We start from the raw sequence: 23592 nt of genomic DNA, 5'->3' as shown, positions 1-23592 counted from the left end.
GAAGCAGAAGATAAATGAGCGTAACTTTATAATAGAAGCATAAGCACTACAGGCTGTTTGAACTCCATGCAAGCCCTTAGCATGTAATACACGTACAATCACTTACAATGGATCAACAAGTGGAGCCAAATTCGAGATTTCTGATGATGATGATGGGAAAAAGTGGTCAAAAAGCTGGTGCTCCAACTGGCACACCTAATCCAACAATATACATGTAAGATTAAAAATTGGTCAAAACGCTGGTGGTCCAACTGGCACACCTAATCCAACAAAATCCATGTTAAGATTGTATCATGTAAATCGTAAACAGGAACTGACATGTCGACAGAACTCTTCATCGACAGAACTCTTCATACAGTCACAATACCTGAACATGTGCCATTAAAGAGAACTCTTTTTGTTATATTTTAATGCATGAGCTTTTCTCTGTCCCGAAGATGACAAGCATATTCTAGGGAGTCAAAAAGAGACCAGTCTATGAAGATATGATTTTCTTTTCCTTCCACATTTTCAGACAAGAAAACTAGCCCATTACTTAGAAACTGAGTTAAAACAAGATTGTTCACTAAAAGAACTGTTTGTATAGAAGAGCACACTACAAATTGCTCACTATATTTTAAAGCCATCAGGTACAGTGAACCCTGCATAACACAGTTCTCTTGGTATTTTCTCATTTTAATTACAAGGATTCTTTAGTGTAGAGCTCAGGAAAACACTTCAGACCTATCAACTCTATGTCAATTTCGGAACACCTTCAAAAGAACTTATACAGTGTCTCTTAAGGAGTCTGGAATTCTATTAACATTCATGTACTCCCATACCTCATTGTTTTGTCAATAAACCTCATGTGTGAGAACTATGGAAATATACGTATGAAAAGAACAAAAGAGTTCAACAAAAATGTAGGCACCTAATCAATTTCCGAGGATTAAAAAATCGCTTTAACAAGACATAGACAAGTCTCTCAAGCCCCTATTTCCAAATCTGCTTGATTGCCTTACCAATCTCCATTCCCCCATAGGGCCATTTTTCCCATCCATACTTTCAGCTCTGTCCTCATCCTTCCCATCCCATTTTCGGTTTCATTCTCCATTTCCTTCCTGCTTTATGGTCGCTCCTTGTGTAGCATTTCGTGTGCTTTTTGCCTATAGCCTCTTCAAACACGGTGCTACATACCTTCAGAAACACTGATCTTGAAAATTAGGCCTCTTTATATTTGTTATTTTCCTGCCTCCCCACATTTCACCCTAATCCATTCCAACACGCTTCCCTTAGATCCCTTTAACAGCCATGTACTTTCACTTCATCCACTTTGCCTGAAATGCTTTCCCATTATCTTATATGAAAGACATATTACATCTCAAAGAAACAAAATACAAAGAGCTGCTCACCCTGCCTCACCTTCTGCTCAGCCTGCTGCATCTCCTTCCCCTCTAGCCCTCCAGTCCACGAGCCCTCTCATCCCTCTACCTACCCCCTCTCTCAGCCCGTCAGGCCTCCCCCTTCTAAATATGGAAGCGCACACAACAAAGTAATGAAGGAGACCCAAGGTGAACACTGAATTTTATGACCTACACCACAATGAAAAATGGGTGTAGATTCTCAACAATACTCGACATGTGACTAAGGACTGTCAAAAGGCATATCCTTTGGAGAATACTCGACATGTGGCTAAGGAGTGTCAATAAGGCATATACTTTGGGGAGCCCTGCTCTTGAGAAGTTGTGAATCATTCCATTGAGTACACTACTACCATTCGAAGTGCATCTTTTATTATCAATAGGCGTTTCAAAACAAGATACATGCCCGCAAACCTTGTCTTGGAGGGCTATATAATCTCTAAGGTACTATAAACCCTTAGCATGGATAAGGCAAGGCATCCAAAAGAGAGAGACAATTTGCATGGCCTTTCCTATCACAAAACTAATCCAAGGGAGCTTCATAATATCCTCCATGAAAAGGTCCAAGCAATGGGCAGGACAACACGATAGTTTTGAATTCCCTCTCAACCATATTCTTATCTTCCTACAGCTTGTAGTGACAACTTGCAAGGTGCTCTCGACTCCCCACATCAGTAATGGCCTGCCTGATGTGTGCAAAAATGAAATGCGCATCAACATTCCTTATAGCCTTCCAAGCATCTATTGCTCATAGAAAATGCCTAGGCAAGAGGAAACAAAAAATGTTGACGAGCTCCTATCTTTTATGTCGTTTCATCTACATCTGAAACGCTACTACAATCCAAACTTTCTCCATCCTTCTTTGATAGGTATAAAAGCCTAGCACTAACTAAATTTTATACACGTGCTCCTATGATACCCTACACACAAATTCACCACAAGAACACTTTGTCATATGCCAAGTGGAAATAATTAATGTTTATTGAAGCTAGCTTGAATATTGTAAATTAGCACAAAAAGTGTTACAATTAGCTTGCTTTTACCAATGTATACATTACACTACTACCAATGGCCAATTTTTGTTGTATATATTGTTTGAAAATACATTATATAATACAAATAAGAAAATCGCATTTTAGTTGGTATATTTGCTCGTATAGGCCTCAGTACCATACCATCAGTGTACACGCCAATATATATCAATGGTAGGACTGATGCTTTTACCGGGGGAATATATCAATGAGTATATCATCTCTGTGTGCATTATTTTTATGGCACAAAATGGTGTCAAATCTCTATTATGCCCCATTTTATTAATTGTTATGTATCTTTGCTAAGCTGGTATTTTCAATAAATCATTATAGTACATGTAATGCACAATGTAGACGAGAAGTAGGAAATTCAACACTAGTATTATGATAAAAGAATACATGATTTTATTATATTTAAGCCTCAACGCAAAGTAAAGCGATAGTTACAATGAGTACATGCACATTTGAAATCCACAAAATATTTAAAATGCATATGTACATGTATGAAGAAGATGGCCACTATGAGTACTACATGTACAAGCCTTGAGAAAATGGCCATATATGAACAATACAATACATGACTGAACGCAATCCTTACTATTGCCCCTCCGTGTCCTCCTCCTTTGCGATCTTAGGAGCAAACTTCGACCAATCCACCACTATGCCCTGTGCCATGGCCATATTCATAATGGGTGGCCTCTCTACTAATCATGCATAGCTACTGAAAAAGAATACCATTTCACATGTTAGTGACATTATACTACAAAGACAAACTTTTCAAATTACTTGATAAACACATATTAATGAAAGTAATAAAAAGACTTACAAATCAAGACTGGAGGTGCCCCAAGGGTGCCCCATGTTGCATTGCCGAGGAGGCATGCTTTGTGCCTCTCCTATCGTGCTACTGCAACTACTCGTTGTCACTCGTACTTGTTGGGAGTGTCTTTTAACTCCCTATTTGCACACTTTCTATGGCCTATTGTCAGATTCTTCTTCTTGAAGACCTTAGTGTGCATGTTCTTGTACTCTACTCCACACCAAGATCCACATGGCCAACTATAGCCACAACTCCAATCATATTTTGCCACAGTTGGATTTTTGCGATGTTGAATGCTAAATTGCCATCAACAATCAACAATTCTCATACACTAATTAGGGAGGGCTTGGTCTTCTTGGTTTATGTTGCAATAGAAGATATACTACAAGTTATGGCTGAATTATGAGCATCAATTGATTCAACTCACTCTCGTGGTAGCAAGCCCACACACAGCCATGGCAAGTATCCTCAACCTCAACCTCAATGGGTGAAGTAGCTCATCCTATCCTCCGAGAAACTCAATGGTTGCTACCTAGGAGGTGGAGTGGCCTCATGGTCCATGGAGCTTTTGATGTGTGATTATCTCCCCAATTACTACGTAAGTAGGGGAGACAAACTCTATGGGAAGGAGTGCCTCCCCTCCGCCACTCAACATCACCATTCCTCGTGTGAACACTCGGTTGATGCATCTCACCAGCAAGGTGGTGCTGGGCAAGTATTGCCAGCCTTTGTGTTGAAGGACAACTTCTAAGCAATGGGTTGTCTCTTGAATGCCTATTGTGAAAAATAATGGGTACTATCTCGCCTCACCAGCTTGAAGGAGGAAATATTTCATGGATTGAAGCTGTTCTAAGTCACGACCAAAATTTGATGAAGTTGTTCTAAGGAGGAAATCTTTCATGGATTGAAGTTGTTCTAAGTCACGACCAAAATTTGATGAGGACCTTGTGGGTTCCTTATGCTCAAGCCAATTCCTCTCATGTGAGGGGGTCTAGGGGGAGGCAGCTAGTTGTAGCCTCCCAACACCCCTTCTCACGACATCACTGTGGGCCTATGTCCATGCGTTGAATGAGATGCTCCATCTACTCTTTATGAAAAAAATTTGTGGAAAAATTAAAGGCATTCTCTATAGTAATCCAATTCAACCTCTTTGTTCAGAATCAGCTCCCTAGTGAAAAGTAGCAAAGCTCAATGTGCTTGCTCCGAACATGGAGTACTGGGTTCTTGGTGATTGCCACAACTCTGAGTGTCACAATTGATCTCCATTGCATCCTTCTAAAGGGCGTCTACTCGACCTCAACACATAAGTTTATGAGAAAATTCTAGAACCCTTGTCTACTCAAGACACAATGGAGAATTTGTTTTCTCTGTTTGAGGAAGTAAGGCCATAGCACACAAGTCAAACCTTTCCTACCCTCCAAGAAATCTCTTTTATTCTTAGCAAAGTAAACATGATGGTCATTTGGAACCTCTTGACCAATTCTACACTATCAACTAGGCAATGTGAGAAAACAGAAATTATTCTAGAAAGGAGGTTAGATTTGTGACTTGCCCTTTAAAAGTCAAGAGCTCATCACACAGATTTGGACTCCTTAGAAAAACCCCACAAATAAATGGGCTTTGTGGACATGGCTGCAAAGTGCTCTCACTCAATCATTGAAGGTCCATCTAGAAGATGGAGAGGGCAATTAGGAGAGACTTAGGAAATAGCAACCAGATTCTTCATGGATGGTGGAGTAGCACAATAATGTCGCGGGCCATCCAGACCATACGAGTGGAGCACTCCTTTAACATTTTGTGAATAAGGGGATGGAAGGATGAAGTGCCATTCGTTCAAACCATGATGCCTAATCGGCATGGATTTTGCTCCAACTTGAAGGACAACGAGGTCTAAATGCAGATGGACCCTCCAAAAATTTCAAGAGGAGATTTAATCACATATTTCCAAGGTTCTCTCCCGGGATATGATTGAGGTACATAAAAGCCAAATTCACTGACACATAACTGCTAGAGGCCTTGAAAGCCTTACCAAGGCAAAGGCGATCTAGAGAAGATGGACTCTCTCCCACCTTCTTCAAGCACAAATGGCACATAACATCCACCCCTACACCACCTTGCATTCTAGAAGATCTTTGATGTATGGATTAAGTCCACCCCAGCCCCCAAAACCCTTATCTGACAGGTGCATGACCTCCTCCCATGAGCTGCTGCACCTCCCCGGCTGCTCCATCTGCTACTTCTCCCTACCTCTAGCTTCCGCCCTCAACCCTTCCCCTCCGCTACCTTCCCCCTCCATCAGCCTATCATCAGATCATTTTGCGGAGGAGACCCAACCACTGGGTGGGGATTCCTCGCGGAGGGAAAGCCACCCATCCCCATCACCGATCCGGACATGTGGCACACTTATGCATGCTCCTTATATGATGTCCCGAGGCAGACACCGCCAGACATGTCCACTATGCCCAAGCCCACTACTTGTCATCTATTCACTACACAGAATGTGCAGGCTGCACTTCGCCGGCTCCACAACCGAAAAACACAGGATCATGAAGGCCTTCAGACAGAGCACTTCACACATGGGCAAGAGGTCCTAGCACCGATCCTTGCACATATGTTTAACCTTGCAATTTGCCACGGCTTCCCACCAGCGTGGAGCACCACTACTATCGTACCAATACACAAAGCAGGAGAATGGACACCAGAAACTATCGCACCCTCATGATTGACCACACATGATTGACCACACACTGGCCAAGATCTATGGATCGATACTAGAGAGAGAGATCAGCAGCTATACATAGGCACGGGAGCAACGAGCACTAGGGCAGGCAGGATTCAAGAGGCAGCACTCTACTCTAGACCACATTTTTACTCTGAGAGCTATCATTGAGGAGGCGAGGTCCAGACATCAGAAAGTCTACACATGCTTCGTAGACTTTCGAAAGGCCTTTGACACTGTTCCACGATCCCACATGATCAGGAGACTACAAGAGATGCAGATCCCAGAGATACTAATTTGGGGTGTGATGAGCTTATATGAGTCAGTCAGAGGCAGGGTCCGTGCCCCAGCCAGCCTATCGGGGTGGGTCGAGAGCACCTTTGGGGTGAAGCAGGGCTGCCCTCTCTTAGCGACTCTTTTTGGACTCTACATTGATGAAATCACATCTTTCATAGATCGCCTAGGTGCAGATACTATTATATGCTGATGATATAGTCCTCATATCCTCTTCAGCGGAGGGATACAGAGAGATCTGGAGGCCTTAGAGGTGTTTTGCAAAGAGAGAGATCTGACGGTCAACCTTGGGAAAACTAAGGTTATGATCTTCAATACCTCACGAGTAGTGACTAACCGACTCACTTTCACCTATCGTGGTGAACCAGTGGAGATAGTGCAGTCATACACATATTTGGGAGCAATCTTCACAGGACCCATCTTCACGATGAAACATGCAGCCCAGGCACGACTCACACGAGGGTGTAGTGCTTTGGCTAGACTAGAGCGGCTATGTTTCCAGGCACACTTCCAGGATCCACCAACGAAGGGCTGGCTTTTCAACACACTAGTGCAGCCGACTGTCATGTATGCAGCACCTTTCTGGGGGTGCGATCTTCCGAGGATAGATTGGAGGAGCTTCGAGCGGCTACAGGGGACGATGGGATCCAGGATGATCCGATGTAAGCCCTTAGTTCCACATGAGATCGTACAGGCAGAGTTCGCCATCACACCTCTCCAGGTTGATGCCATCTTTCAGACAGTGACTTTCATCAACAGGGTGTGGGACTTACCCCATTGGAGACTTCGGAGATTGGCCCTAGAGTCATCCAGACAACTCGCAGAGAGCGGGGCAGACACATGGTATGCGCGCATATCTACATGGCTTGCCAGGCACGATGTCTAGATGGATAGGCTTCCCCCCTTTCAGTACAGCATGGATGCACCTCCTGAGTTGATCCTGCGAGATGAGATCAACCGTATTATACGGTTAGACCTCCTCCAACTTCACACATCCCGGACTTGGGGGGAGGACCAAGAACTCCCCACCAAGACCCACTTCTATCGCGACCACTTGCTGAGAGTATCAGAGGAGGGATTCATTATCAGACCCCAGTACCTCGAGGATAGAGGAGTATCTCATGCACTGAGGATTGCCATTGGTCAGATGCGGGTTTCATCCCATCAGCTGAGGAATGAGGCAGGGAGAGCAGCAAGTATACCTAGAGAGCAGCGGATCTGCACGCTATGTACGCTGGGAGCGGTTGAGACAGAGGAGCATTTTCTTTGTGTTTGCCCAGCCTACTACGAGATTCGAGGAACGCTACCACTGTCTCTACCTAGAGGGGAATGGCTTTGGTCCTTTGTCACAACTAATCCATTTCCAGGACCAAGTCTGTATCGAACTCTATCTAATGGAGATGCGGCAACACAGGGAGGCGCTTCTACGACAAATCAGAGAGCAGCAGGGGTTGGTCAGACTACTACAAGACATAGAGGGTGACCGGGCACAACGGCACGTCACAAACTTCTATACATTTGACTCAGTCCCCGGACACAGTGGAGTGGAGGTAGAGGAGCTAGCCGATATGAGAGCAATCTGGATGAGCAGCCGGCACAATACCGCCGAGAGAGGGGCGCAGAGGCCACATGTGCGACAGAGAGCCCCCAGAGTACACTCTATTGAGGTCCCACCTATCACAGCTTTCCTCAAAGGAGAGCGACAGAGACGAGGGATCACTCTAGACATAGCCAAGAGAGTCCAGAGAGCGAGGAGACTGCGCCCCCCGCCGCAGCTCGAGACAGCTCAATAGACGCAAATACGAGATATTTTCGCAACCCACCAGAGAGCCATCACTGTACCAGGCTTCGGTTTCATCCCAGCGCCTGGATAGATTGATTAATATGATATGATTATGATTATGGTTATGTTAGCATAGATTAGTACTCAGCAAGGGTCCTAGCATACCCTTTGCTTCAGCCCACTCAGGCTTGTATGAGTTCGCTTTTCTATGCACTTTGTCCCATAGGCCCGCGAGGTCTCCCGTGGACGTGAATATTTCTTTCTCTCTCCGCTGGCCTGCTCCCCCTCCTCGCCAGCCTTTTCCTCCCTCTCCTGCTGTCCTCCCTCCTCCCCGCCAGCCTACTCCTCCCCCCCCCCCTGGCCTTCTCCTCTCCGCCAGCCAGCTCCTCCCTCCCCCACAGGCCTTCTCCTCCCCTGCAGCACCTCCTCACCCCCCTGCGGCACTTCTGCCCCCCCGAGGGTCTCCTTCTCCCCTGCGCGTCACTTCTGCCCCTCCCCCCGGGGGCCTTCTCTCCACCCCCCTCGGACTGTCTCCTCCTCCTCCCCCTCCTTGCCTAGCCCTTCCTCCTCTCCCTCCTTGCCTAGCCCCTCCTCCTCTCTACTCCTACCTCATTGCCTACCCCCTCTCCCCCTCCTCTCTACTCCTACCCCCTCCTAGACTCTCTACTCCTCCTCTCTACTCCTACCCTCTATCCTAGCCTCTCCCCCCTTCCACCTCTCTACTCCTACCCCTTCTATACTAGCACCATTTTTAGTCGAACGGAGCTCAACAGTGTTCGAGTCGGCCTTCCTACCTCGATTGAGGATGGCTCAGCCTTCAGCCAATCCTCGCCCGCTTCCACTAGCCGCAAAACCATCATTTTCTCAAAAGATAAGTTGCAACAACTCAAAAAAGATACAAACCAGGAGAGCTTGACATCGCTCTTTGCTCGCATCCATGGGTCCCACCCTTCCAGGTTACAGACCAAAGACTGGATGCTCGCCGCTCTACCTGGAGGCCTCGCAGGAACATATGTTCGTCTTCTTGGGCGAGGTTTCTTCCAGGTTGTTTTTGACTCCTCGGAGGTAGCAAGTACAATGCTTCAGGCTAGCCCGTTAGCACTGAGCTCCATGAGGATTTTTTTAAACCCCTTTTTCATTGGGGTTTGATCGTGTCGAGGAGGACAGCCGAACGACGTCACTCTTCATCAGATTTCCCAGCCTTCCTCAAGTGTACCATCGACTTTTACATTCCATTGGAGCCGCCTTTGGCGTGGTTACCAAGATCCCCCCTCTCCCTGAGATGCCTTCTTCAGCAACAGAGGCAGTCTAATCCGATGGGGTACCGCATGTTAGGGTCATCGTCTCTAACCCTAACATATCGGATGACCACATTATGCTTCAACGTCCAGATGGGTCCTTCTTCAAACAGAGAGTCGAGATTGCAGGGAGACATGATCACTGTAGGATTTGCAAGACCCTTGGGCACTTTGCCAAAGATTGCCCAAGGAAAAGAAAGAAGAAAAGACCTAAAAGATCCACAGGTGCGCCTCATAGTTTCACCCGATCTGGACCTTCATCACAACCAGCTCCTACCACTTCACGTGCTGCTAGACCTTCGACTTCATAGCTAGGACCGGCCTCTCGTCCTGGTATTTCTTCAGCGCAGCCGGGACCATCAGCCTCTCATCCTGGTACTTCTTTAGCACGGACAGGACAGTCAGCACGTCTTGTTTCGATCATCCCCCATTGGTTTCCTGTAAGAGTTGGGGAGCTAGTTCCACCTCAAGCTACCACTGATGGCGCCACAAATCTGTCTCTTCAGGTAGGAGACATTCCTGTCCTGGTTCCATGTGCAGATGAGACTGCTCCTGCCCCTTCAGGTGTTCATGTGCACGAGCGCTCACCTAGGGAGAACCTTTCGGCAGAGACCCGTGCCTTACTAGAAAACAATGCCAAAGTCGTGGCTGAGGTCATGCAGATTCACGCCGAGGTCATGCAGCATGCCAAGTTCTAGCAGCCCCCCTCCCTCTCTTACACGTCTATCTACATCTGATAGAGGTAAGGGGGTTATTGGCTCCACTCCTCCTTCCACACGGCTCGTTCGCACTCTTGCGCCTCCAGAGATACTTCGAAGGAACTCATTTTCCGTTCTGGCAGACTTGGCTGAGTTTGAGGCAGAGGAGTTTGTACCCTCTAAGCTCGGGGAGCACATCTTTCAGACATCCGTGGACAAAGTTTCCCCCTCAGCAGGTGTGGGTGTACTATCCCCAGTTGATTTCCCTCCTCTTGATAGAAGGAACTTTTCGCAGGAGAGGGCTTTCTCCGCTATCAAGTCGGGTAGGATCTTCCATCCGGCCTCCTCCTCTCGCGGATGAGGATTGTTAGTTGAAACGTTCAGGGCTTCGGGGGTGTATCTCACCGCTGCCGTAGGCAATTGATTCGTAACTAACTTCATCCCGGTATTACAGGGGACCCATGGATATTTTGATGATTCAGGAGCACAAATTGGATGTCAGGGAATGTGCCAAGTCGGGTAAGCTTCTTTCACGCCATACTTTTTGGTCACCCGCCTTGGGCACCAGGGGAGTTACTTGCATCTCTGTTTCTTCTTCTATACTCCCCTTGGTGATTGGACACAGGATCATAGTCCCTTCCAGAGCTCAGTGGATTATACTTTTGATTGATGGGCATAAGGTTGGACTTTTAAACCTTTATGCTCCCAATTCTAGAGGGGATCGTGTCCTTCTTTGGAAGGAACTGCTCTCTTGGTCACACATTGCAGATGCTTGGATTATAGGGGACGATTTCAACATGGTTGAAATGCCCTCAAACAAAAGCAGTGATAGGGAAGGTGGTATTCACTCCCTAGAGAGAGCATCTTGGGATGCCTTCTTTTTTCAGTACAGTGGCAGGGATGCTTGGCACGATGATGCTTTTCACACTCAGCCACATTCTCTCCTGCTTTCTTGGAACAGGAGATTACAGATGCCTATCCATGCACGGATTGACAGATTTTATGTGGATGATTGGGCTCTTGACAGAGGTGGTATTGTTAGCATTGCAAATGGGGTGTCCACTTCGGATCATTTTCTAGTTATCTGATGGTTTCAGATCCTCATGTGAGGGGCCGCTCTGCCTGTGTTAGGATTCCAGATGCCTTTTATGCAGAGGAGGGCCTTACAGAGACAATGTTGAGGACCTGGGTATCTCATATGCAAGATGGGCAGCTTTCTTCGTCAAATTTAGCCGCAACCCTATCTAATATTAGCGACTTTTATCTTTCAATTGCTCGTATCAGGAGGGGCGAGATCCTCAGGCGTGAGATAGGTATCCGCCAGCAGTTGGCTGCCCTCCAGAGAGAGGAGGAGAAGAGGCCTACAGATGCTTGGATTCAGGAGCGCCTTGCTGCAACAAGGGCCCAGCAGCAGTCACTTTTAGATCACAGAGCAGAGTATGCCTTTCATGCCAGAGAGTCATTTTGGACTCAGACAAGAAATAGGGTCAACAAGCAGTTCTTCTCTACTCTTGGCCCCAGACATAGTAGGGAGAGCGTCTCACAGCTTGTTGACTCAGGCAGATTTCTTCAGACACATTTAGATGCCGTCTTGCAGGTTGCCACCAATTTCTATGCCTCCCTTCTTACAACAGATCCTGACACTCAGGCCACAAATGATGCTAGAGTGGTTATTTGGCGACACTTACCTGGGTTGATGACAGGGGATATGACTGTCTCACTTGATGCACCCTTCACCAACATAGAGTTCAGGACTGCTCTCTCTGCCCTTCACAAGGGCAAGTGTCCTGGTTCAGATGGACTTACCCCCTTATTTTTCATTACTTTTTGGGATCAGATTGGGGATCACATTACTTCAGCCCTACAGGGTGTATGGGACTTGGGTGAGATGCCAGACTCACTTACGGAGGGCCTCATTCATTTGATTCTGAAAGGGGGTTGGGAGCAGGTTCGGGAAGGAGAACTGGGAGCTGGGAGCAGGTCCGAGAAGGAGAGCTGCTCTAATACCAAATGTGAGAAAAATGGAAGCAAGCAAGAGTGAGCAAAATGGAGAGTGAGCTGAACGTAGGTCACTCCCGAAAGTCTACTGAATGAAGTGAAGTACAAAACAAGAGATGAGGGTTTTGTCTAAGTGACAAAACCCTATCTAATCACTAACCGTAGTTAGAGATTAGACTGTGGTTAGGGGAAAAACCTCTAAGAGGAAAAAGTGCCCCTAACCCGCTTATTACATTACATTGGCCACTCCCTAGAATATAATAATATTCTAACCCCCCCTGCACTGCCAATGTGGTGTACAAGGTAGTGATCAATCACCAAAAGGAGATAAGTTTAGGGCACTGCGAAATGCCTCAAACTTCTCACGTGGAAGTGCTTTGGTGAAGATGTCTGCAACATTGTCATGTGTTGACACATAGATCATACTGATCTCCCCTGCATGCAACTTCTCTCTGACATAATGATAATGAACCTCAATGTGCTTCGTGTGAGCATGAAACACAAGACTCGTTGCCACTGCTATAGCACTCTGACTATCAATGAGAATTGGAGAAGGACCCTCCAATGAGAGACGAAGATCAGCGAACAAACGTCGCAACCAAACACACTCAACCCTGTACTTAGCTTCACATGAGGGCGTAGCCACTGTAGATTGCTTCTTGCTTAGCCAAGAAATGCAAGCTTTGCCCAAAAAGAAACAATTACCACTAGTGGACTACCTGGTATCATAGTCTCCAGCCCAATCTAAATCACTATAAGCATGCATCTGCAAGTCAACCCCCCTAGGAAACATCAAGCCAAAAGACTTTGTGCCTTGCAAATAACGAAAGATGCGATTTATAGCCTGCCAATGTGTTGTCTTTGGGCTGTGCATATATCTGCTCACCTGAGATACTGCATACTGAATATCGGGCCGTGTATTGCATAAGTAGATGAGGCATCCAACAGCCTGGCTGTAAAGTGTGACATCCACTCATTCACCTGCATCATACATAGTAAGCTTCAGCCCCGGCTCCATGGGAGTGGCTATAGGCTTACAATCATGCATGTTGAACCTATCCCAGAGCTTCTGCACATACTTGTATTGAGACATAATGATGCCACACTTGTCTTGTATAAACTGGATCCCCAAATAAAAATTTAACATGCCCAAATCTGTCATGTCAAATTCAGCTTTCAACTCAGCCTTAAAATCTGCAATTATATCCTCATTTGACCCTGTGAGCAACATGTCATCTACATAAAGAATGATGAACAAAATATCCCCCCCATCCTTCTTGATGTAGAGGGTGCTTTCCGTGGGACTATTCGGTAACCCCTTACTTGCCAAGAATGAATCAATTTTGGCATACCATGCACGTGGGGCTTGTTTCAGCCCATATCAAGCTTTGTTAAGCTTGCAAACCTAAAGTGCATTGCCAGAAAGTTCAAATCCAAGAGGTTGTTTGACATAAACCTCTTCCTGCAAGTCCCCATTAAGGAAAGCTGTTTTTATGTCCAACTGATGGACATTCCAACAAATTTGCAGCCATTGCAATAACTGACTGTATGGTGGTCATCCGGGATGTAGGAGCAAAAGTCTCCTCATAATCTATGCCCTTCTTCTGTGCATAACCTTTGACAACCAGCCTTGCCCTGTACCTGTCAATAGACCCATCTGGTTTCCTTTTTACCTTGAAAACCCACTTGGTACCAATGGCATGCTTACCTGGTGGCAAATCCACAACATCCCAAGTCTGATTTTTCTCTATGGACTGCAATTCATTGTGCATGGCATGCATCCAATGCACATTATCCTTTGCTTCTTCAAAAGAGTCAGGCTCCTCTTCATCAAGAAGAGTCCCTACATAAGCTATCTCAACTAAAAGAGCCCCCCCTGTGTGCCTTACTGCACTATGAGTCCTGCCAGGCAATAGGGCCTCAAGCCTACTCTCCCTGAGACTCTACAGCAACCAATTCGGGACCGTTTTGGCTGCATCTATCTCTTGAATCTCTTGCCTTACAACTTCATCCACAGCCTGTGGAGGTACAAAATCAGCCGGTGGCTGAATCGGGGCATGTGGATCAGGAGAAGGTTGCTGTAAATTCTGATTTTCAGCATGAACCTTAGCTGGGGAACCAAATGCTATAGGAAGCATCCCCTCAAAAACATCACCTAAAGAAGCTGGAATCTGAAATTCAGCATGTGTATGTGCTGAATTTTCAGTTCAGAGAATATAACATCTCTACTAACAAAAATCTTGTGTGAAGCAAGACTGTAGAGACGATAGCCTTTGCTTTGTGAACTATACCCCAAAAAAATGCATTTAAGTGTCTCAACCCCAAAAAAATGCATTTAAGTGTCTCATCTGACAACTTGTGTCGAAACTCCACAAGCACGTCGGCATATGCAACACAACCAAAAACTCTGACATGGTCCACCGAAGGCTTTTTCCCATGCCATGCCTCATAGGGAGTGATTGTCTTCAAAGCCTTTGTGGGAGCCCGATTCAAAATATAGTTGGCACACATGAGGCCTTCAAGCCAAAACCTGTGAGGGAACTTTTTATTGGTAAGCATGCATCTATCCATCTCCATAAGAGTGCGATTCTTCTGCTCAGCTTTGCCATTCTGTTAAGGTGTTAGCCTCACTGTAAGCTGATGCGTGATGCCTTTCTCCTTCAAAATGCCTCAAACTCATGAAACATATACTCCCCCCCTCGATCTGTGCGAAGTGTCTGCACCTTGGGTCCTGTCTCATTCTCAACCATAGCCACAAAGTGTTTGAAATGCATAAACTCTTCTGATTTTGCCTTGAGACCATAGACCCAAGTGTAGTTTGTGAAGTCATCTATGAATGTAACATAATAAAGATAACCCCCAAAAGCAGGTGTCCTCATGGGACCGCAGACATCACTGTGAATAAGCTGTAATTTCCATGTAGCTTTTACTGCACCATCCTTCTTGAAAGGAAATCTATGCATCTTACCAAGGATGCAACCCTCACATGAATGAGGAGGAGGTGACTCTAACGGAGGCAATGCATCAACCATATCATGCTTCTGTAGTGTCATTAAGCTACCATAGCTCATGCGCCCATACCTGGCATGCCATAACTCCGCATTCTGCATCGCAGCAATGGGAGTGCTTACTGAAAATGCATGATCCGATCTTTTCTCATATAAATCAAGCTGAAAAAGACCCCGATACAAAGTGCCAGACAACATCAAAGCATAGTCATTCTCTTTGTCTCTAACTGCACACTTAGCATCATCACATACAACCTGAAATCCTCCTCTATTAAGAGAGGACACTGAAAGCAAATTATTCTTTATGCCTGACACATAGAGAACATCTGAAATTCTGAAATCTGTGCCATTAGTGGATGTGAGAATAATGTCCCCCACTCCACACACTAAATAAGAAGAATTATTTGCACAAGTCACCTTCTTTTTGGTAGGTGGAGGATGCAGAGATGCAAGAAGACTCTTCTTGGAAGTGATGTGCTTTGAAGCACCACTATCAAAATACCAAGTATTCAGTGTCTCATTGACACTGAGAGAGCATGCATCCTTTGAAGGATCATAGCTGCAAGTCAAAAAAGCATAAGGGTCATCATCATTAGTGGTTGTAGCATCTGAACTACCCACTGAAAAATCTTAAGTGCAAGATAGAAAGGCATAGTGCTCTTCCACAAAGTTGGCTGTAACATCTCCCCCATCATGTGAATCAGGAGCTGATGCATCTGACACAGCCATACCTGAATCCCTTTTCTTCTCTTTAGCTATGCGCTTCTTGCATTCTCCAATATAATGACCTAGCTTCTTGCAGTAGTGACAAATGCCCTTCTTTTTCTGCTTATCTGCATCACCCTTAGCCTTATAAGAGGGCTGTCCTAAATCAGCTTTATGCTGATGTGAAGGCTGATTGGCATGTTGCTTTTGCTGCCCTTTTCCCTTGGGCTTGTACTTGGAAAGCATGGCATGCTCGCCAGCCCGGGTTGCCATATTTCTTCGTGTCTGCTCCTCCTATAACAGAAGTCCTACCAACTCGTGAAAAGAGAGGATTGCTGCCCCCCCTCAATAACAAATTCAGCGAGGTGTGGAAACCGAGATAGGACTTAGGAAGAGAATTCAGAGTGGTGGTAATCATCTCTGAATTCGGAATGACTTCATCAATATTCAGCAGTTGCTCCCTCATCTTGAAGCTTTGTGAGGTGAGAATTCATGGAATCTCCCTCATCCATATGCGTATGAGAAAGCTCTCGCTTCAGAAAGGAAACTCTGGTATCATTTCTTGCTGCAAACATACTCTCTAGTATCTCCCAAGCTGCCTTTGATGTCTTGCATGACCAAATGTGAGGTATAATGAACCTCTTGACATAGAGAGAAATCACTGATAGAGCTTGTGCATCTCTAGAATCCCATCTTTTCTATTCTGCTATGGGAACTCCTGGAGTGGCAGCTCCAACTACTTGTGTTGCATTTTGACTTGGATTGTGAGCATCTTGGATGGCACGTTGAAAGCAACATAAGCTGAAAAAGACCCTGATACAAAGTGCCAGACAACATCAAAGCATAGTCATCCTCTTTGTCTCTAACTGCACACTTAGCATCATCACATACAACCTGAAATCCTCCTCTATTAAGAGAGGACACTGAAAGCAAATTCTTCTCTATGCCTGACACATAGAGAACATCTGAAATTCTGAAATCTGTGCCATCAGTGGATGTGAGAATAATGTCCCCCACTCCACACACTGAATAAGAAGAATTATTTGCACCAGTCACCTTCTTTTTGGTAGGTGGAGGATGGAGAGATGCAAGAAGACTCTTCTTGGAAGTGATGTGCTTTGAAGCACCACTATCAAAATACCAAGTATTCAGTGTCTCATTGACACTACGAGAGCATGCATCCTTTGAAGGATCATAGCTGCAAGTCGAAAAAGCATAAGGGTCATCATCATTAGTGGTTGTAGCATCTGAACTACCCACTGAAAAATCTTAAGTGCAAGATAGAAAGGCATACTGCTCTTCCACAAAGTTGGCTGTAACATCTTCCCCATCAGGTGAATCAGGAACTGATGCATCTGACACAGCCATACCTGAATCCCTTTTCTTCTCTTTAGCTATGCGCTTCTTGCATTCTCCAATATAATGACCTAGCTTCTTGCAGTAGTGACAAATGCCCTTCTTTTCCTGCTTATCTGCATCACCCTTAGCCTTATAAGAGGGCTATCCTGAATCAGCTTTATGCTCATGTGAGGGCTGATTGGCATGTTGCTTTTGCTGCCCTTTTCTCTTGGGCTTGTACTTGGAAAGCATGGCATGCTCGCCAGCCCGGGTTGCCATATTTCTTCGTGTCTGCTCCTCCTATAACAGAAGTCCTACCAACTCGTGAAAAGAGAGGATTGCTGTCCCCCCTCAATGACAAATTCAGCGAGGTGTGGAAACCGAGATAGGACTCAGGAAGAGAATTCAGAGTGGTGGTAATCATATCTGAATCCGGAATGACTTCATCAATATTCAGCAGTTGCTCCCTCATCTTGAAGCTTTGTGAGGTGAGAATTCATGGAATCTCCCTAATCCATATGCATATGAGAAAGCTCTCGCTTCAGAAAGGAAACTCTAATATCATTTCTTGCTGCAAACATACTCTCTAGTATCTCCCAAGCTGCCTTTGATGTCTTGCATGACCAAATGTGAGGTATAATGAACCTCTTGACATAGAGAGAAATCATTGATAGAGCTTGTGCATCTCTAGAATCCCATCTTTTCTGTTCTGCTGTGGGAACTCCTGGAGTGGCAGCTCCAACTACTTGTGCTGCATTTTGACTTGGATTGTGAGCATCTTGGATGGCACGTTGGAAGCAAGATAAGCTTATTATTCGCTTCCTTGCTCCAAGTTCTAAACCTTAGAAACTCTATTCGATCACAACCTCCTCATGCACACTAGAAATTGGGCAACTTAGCAGCCGTCACACGCATGGATTTTTCCATGTGCCCATTCACAAGAAAGGGATTGCTAATGATCCTAAGTCTGATGAGGGTATGGAAGCACCTTCGCATTGGTTTATTTTAAATCAGCCCAAAGTGCGAGAGGAGCTCAAGAGGCAACTCTAGTTTGGCATGCAAAATATGTGACACACAAAAGGAGACGTCAAAGTCCCATTAGCACATTGGGTGGCCACAATAGCATAGTAGCAGGGCAAGTTCCCTCAGGTCTAAGGATCAAGATCGCACAACTGGCCCTAGATGAGAAACTCCTCAGGCTTTCATACCTAAGAGGAACTTGTTAATGGAATGCAGAGATTTAAGCCACCATTTCTAGGACAAAGACTATGCACACTAACAAGGTCGATTCTCATGGAAAGTTGCCCATCTTCTTTAGGATCATGAATGGTGGAGCACTTTGCTTAAAGCCACTCCCCCCTTCCCCCCCCCCAAATAGTGGCTCCTTGCTTATTTGAAAGAGATACCCTGGTTGAGGACAAAGCGATCAGTTGACAAGGAAAGTACTAGCTTACTAACTAGCACCCAACGAGTCTTTGGAACCAAACACAATGGAAACTATAGTTATGGGAGGGTCACCCACTCCAATATAGTGTGGTCTCAAGGAATGGTTCTAGCAAGAGCAGACCCCATTGCCAAAGGCATCTAGTCCCAAATAACCTTAGGCCTGCAGCTAGCACCCTCAGATGCACAATACAAAAAGTCAGTCTTTTCCTTAAGTCAATGCCCATAAGGGTAGCTAATAAGTATATGGGATTTCTGCAAGAAAGATAGACGATGTGGATTTTTCAACCCAAAAAGAAAAGGAAGAAACAAATATAAGGATAATTAACAACTCTCTTATCCTTTATGTGGAAGATCTATGTCTCAAATCAATCATGAGGCCAATTGAAAGAAAGCATACAACTAGAAGAGCCAAAACAAGATGGCCTCTATCCCAAGCTATGTCTCAGAGGTAGATGGGATAGACTCTAAGGTGTTACGGAAATTATATTTCTGATATATCTTGCTCTGGACATTATTATTTTAGTCAAGTGTGACTATAGCAAAGTACTCCATAGGAGCTCACCGGATGCGGCGGGGGTCCTAGTGGATACTTTGTGTGGTTAGTTGGGGACGCCTGACTAACTTGTGTTTTGCCATGCTAGATGGTCGGTATTGTGGGTGATTCCATGTTAATACTGATGTCTCTAGTGTTATTGGTGTTGTGCTTGATTATTGTGCTTTGAGCGCGGTTATGTTGGGATCGGTTGATTCGGTGATTCGTTCAATCGATTGTTAATAACAAAGCCACTCATCTAGGGGGAGGAGATTGTACCTAGTCTGTTGTCGTTTTCGTGGTGTGATTGTGTTCTTCTCCAATTGATTAAGTGGTGAATTTGTGTGAAAAGAATTACCTTCTTGCTTTCATAAGGAGATTCAGATCGACTCCAAGGAGATTGAAATCGCGCTAGGTGGCGGAGGAAGGCTTTTATCAATAAATGGGAGCTAGGCCCTTTCCTTCATTTCACAGATTTGTGATATAATATGGCATTATAAACCACCGGATATGGAAATTTGTTCGAGGTAATTCCCCATAGAGCGGCCAGCCACGGGGATATCCTTGTCATTTCCTTGGCGTCCGCGTCACTCAAGAGTTCATTAATAGAATGTTCTTTTCTCTTTTTAAAAAAAAGAACAAGGCAAGGTGAGTTAATTTAAATCATGCCTATGAGGATGCCAATGTACATCTAATCGCATTCACCCTAATCAATCCGATGAACGTGACTCTTCAAACTACAGGACAAAGATACTTTGCAGTAACTTGTACCAAATTTAGTGTAGTACAGAAGGACTAGTACAGAAGGACTACGTGACTTTCTTTGCAAAACAGAAGGCATATTCCACCCCGCAAACCAAGGTTTCATTCATTAAGGCAAATTCTACTCCACGAACCAAGATTTCATTTCAATCCAAACTAAGATACCTCCATGAGATATCTCCACGGTTGGTAATGGCCAACAAGATCAACACTGTCGATCCTCCACTACAAGAATAGCTCATGTGAGCAACAAATTTAAGATGCTCAAAACAAATGAAAATCCTAACTGAGGTACTTTCATAGAATATGTCCATAATGAATTAATGGCTAACCATTACCAAAATCAACTAGGTTGGTCCTCTGCGACAAGAATAAATCATGTGTGCAAAGATGAAATGCGCATGAACCTTCCTTCCAGCCTTCCAAGCATCTATTGCTCGCAGAAAATGCTTAGGCAAGAGGAAACAAAAAATGTTGAGGAGCTCCTCTCTTTTATGTCGCTTCATCTACATTTGAAACAATACTGCAAACCAAACTTTCTCCATCCTTCTTTGATAGGTAGAAAATCAATATTAATCCTAAGACTCTTCTTATCGAAGACCTTAGCATGTTCTTGTACTCTACTCCACACCAAGATCCACATGGCCAACTGCAGCCACAACTCCAATCATATTTTGCCACAGTTGGATTTCTGCAATGTTGAATGCTAAATTGCCATAAACAATCAACAATTCTCATGCGCTAATTTTGTCCATTAGGAAGGCCTTGGTCTTCTTGTTTTATGTAGCAATAGAAGATATACTACGAGTTGGAGCGGAATTATGAGCATCAATTGATTCAACTCTCACTCTCGTGGTAGCAAGCCCACGCGCAACCATGGCAAGTATCCTCAACCTCAACCTCAATGGGTGAAGTAGCTCATCCTATCCTCCGAGAAACTCAAGGGTTGCTACCTAGGAGGGGGGTTGGCCTCATGGTCCATGGAGCTTTTGATATGTGATTATCTCCCCAATTACTAGGTAAATAGGGGAGACCAACTCTAAGGGAAGGAGTGCCCCCCCTCCGCCACTCAACATCACCATTCCTCGTGTGAACGCTCAGTTGATGCGTCTCACCAACAAGGTGTTGCTGGGTGAGCATTGCCAGCCCTTGCGTTAAAGGACAACTTCTAAGCAATGGGTTGTCTCTTGAATGCCTATCGTTAGAAATAATGGGTGCCATCTCACTTCACCAGCTTGAAGAAGGAAATCTTTCATGGATTGAAGCTGTTCTAAGTCACGACCAAAATTTGATGAGGACCTTGTGGGTATCTTATGCTCAGGCCAATTCCTCTCATGTGAGCGCGTCTAGGGAAAGGCAACTAGTTGCAGCCTCCCAAAACCCTTTCTCACAACATCACTGTGGGCCTATGTCCATGCGTTGAGTGAGATGCTCTATCTGTTCTTTACAAAGAGTTTTTGTGAAAAAATTAAAGGCATTCTCTATAGTAATCCAATAAATGTCAAAATAAACTTCCCTAAGAACTATATGAGTATGTGGGTGATACTTACGCACATTGAAACCTTTACCAATACCAAGATCAGCCAGCTGGAGCAAGCCGTTGGTACTCTGGGGCGTCCGAAAGGGCTGGAAACCCTAATCGCAACAGATTCACGCAACTGGAACAGAAATTGCAGTAGAATCTCTCTCGTACGACAATCACATGTGCGATCGTTGCAAGACTATGATGCTGGAACAAATCGCAATTTGGTCGAGTAGGAGAAGAAACAATTCGCAGCAGTAGAAAGAGCTCTGGGAGGGGGAGAGAGAGAGAACAATACAAGGCACTAGGGCCCATAAATAAGGGCTGGACCCCCCCGAAGGTCTTTATTGCAATAGAAAACATTTTTGTACAACTTGCCTGAGAAGACCATGAAGCTGAGTACCATTCTCAATACATATGGGAGGCCTAGGGCCTTTCTTTAATAGACTAGACCTAGCAAAAAGCTGGGGCCTGCTGCTACTTTTACGTAAAAGCCAAGATCTTAGGTTTTTCTTCCTAAATTGGAGACTTTAGGTGTCCTTTTAGTCTTGTGGGCCCTATTTTTAAAGAGGCGCCCACTTGTCCTTCCTTTAGAGCCCTGTGGGACCTGCTTTTTTGTGCTTTTCTCCCCAACCTTGGGTCCTTTTTGCACTCTCTTGGGTCCTACCCATTGCACAAAAAAATTCCAACACTTTAACCCATTAGAGGTTAGCGAAATGTATACATTCCTGGTTCTTGGACTAATCCTAGTCCCTTGTGGGCATCCCCAGAGTTCTCTTTTACCAATGCAAGGCAAAAGTAAAACAATAAAACTTATTCTTAGTTAACCATAATTAACATTCTTTAACCGAATAAAAGATTATACTTAATGTCTTGAGAGAAGTACCAAATAGTGAGAGGGAGCGCGATCATGCAGAACTTTTCTTTTCACACCCACCCAGAGGACCGTCATAGATAGTTCATGCACTTGATTGCCTTCGTCATAGATTATTTGTAATTATCCTTGGGGTGCCTTCTTCACCACCAGTTTTGGATGAGTTTTCGATTTATTTGATCATACTTAATAGAAGTCTTTTTTTTTCTCAAGAAAATAAATAAATCTACAGGGTCTCATTCTTTGCTCTCTCCTAACCCATGGAAGTTTTATCACATGTTTTGTGGGGGAGATAGCATGCTGCAATGTAAACATCCGTATTCAAGGGTCTCTTGAATCAGATCACATGTACCTAGCATGCTCATCCCTCCCTATGACAGTGACATATGGCTGTAGATATGAACAGAACCCTATTTATCCTTGTACGCCCCCCCCTTTGTGCAGGTCTCTAGCCTATGTGTAGACATCCATGTGTACCCATGTACTATGGATACGCTACTCTCTGGTCTATGGTGTGTCTTTGTATAGATGACATCTTGCGTGAGGAAGATGTTAGCAAAGTTGCCTAGTGTAGACCATACAGTCCCATTGCCATTCTAGAAAGCAACAAATTGATGGTAGAGAGAAGGGGGCCCTGGTCCAAAATAATGACTCTCCCATCTTTGTAGACTATCCATTTTCCCTTGGGGCGGCTTCCTTGACCTTCTTGAGGCCTTGCTTTTGTTGCTCTATTCATTGACAAAGATAGAGCTTCCTTTCAAGGTAGTTCCCTCATCAAGACAGCATGCCTTGCCTTTGCTTCTTTGAACAAGGGTTATTCCCTTGAGTCGCCTCTTCTCTCTCTCCAAGCATTTTTTTCCCTATCCCAAACTTCTCATGCATAAACTTCATGTATCTGTCCAGGGGGCTGGTTGCATCCTCCTTTCATCCCAATCGAGAGCCCTATTCCATGATCCTCCTGCACGACCTTCTTCGCCTTGTGTCTTGTCAATACCTCAGCCAAGACTTTCTTTCCTTGATATGTGCCTCAAATCTGTGCATGCATTTTTACCTCCATTTTCTTCAACTCTCTCATGCTGGCGGCCTCTTCCTTTCATCCCAATCGAGAGCCTCCTCCTAGATCACCTTCTTGGCCTTGTGTCTTATCACTACTTGGGACCAAAACTTTGTTTCTTGGATATGTGCCTCAAATCTTTGCAAGCATTTTTTCCTCCCATGCCTTCTTTTAGCTTATCCACACATTCCGTGAGAGCTTTGTTCTCTCTCCTCGATGAGGCCAAGGCACTTGAGTCAAGAATACCTATAACTTCCTGCCTCCCTAAACTTGGTTCAAGCACCTTAATATTGGAAGCTTGCTCTTCCAA

The 23592-nt window shown here is 44.9% G+C and overlaps 1 protein-coding gene across 2 annotated transcripts in view; it reads right to left on the bottom strand.

Moving 5' to 3' along the window:
- The window catches only part of LOC147891349 (sec34-like family protein), a 156211-nt gene that overhangs the window by 65867 nt on the left and 66752 nt on the right, over positions 1 to 23592 (bottom strand). For both annotated transcript variants that reach the window (XM_087389550.1, XM_087389551.1), the window contains exon 15: positions 107 to 195. In XM_087389550.1, coding sequence (XP_087245676.1) covers positions 107 to 195 — 89 coding nt within the window. The remainder of the gene's footprint in view (positions 1 to 106; positions 196 to 23592) is intronic.

Source organism: Dipteris shenzhenensis, chromosome 18 (genome assembly GCF_047967505.1).
Source record: "Dipteris shenzhenensis isolate YYH24624 ecotype China chromosome 18, Dip_SZ_1.0, whole genome shotgun sequence".
Lineage (NCBI taxonomy): Eukaryota > Viridiplantae > Streptophyta > Polypodiopsida > Gleicheniales > Dipteridaceae > Dipteris > Dipteris shenzhenensis.
This window is presented reverse-complemented; position numbering and strand designations above follow the sequence as displayed.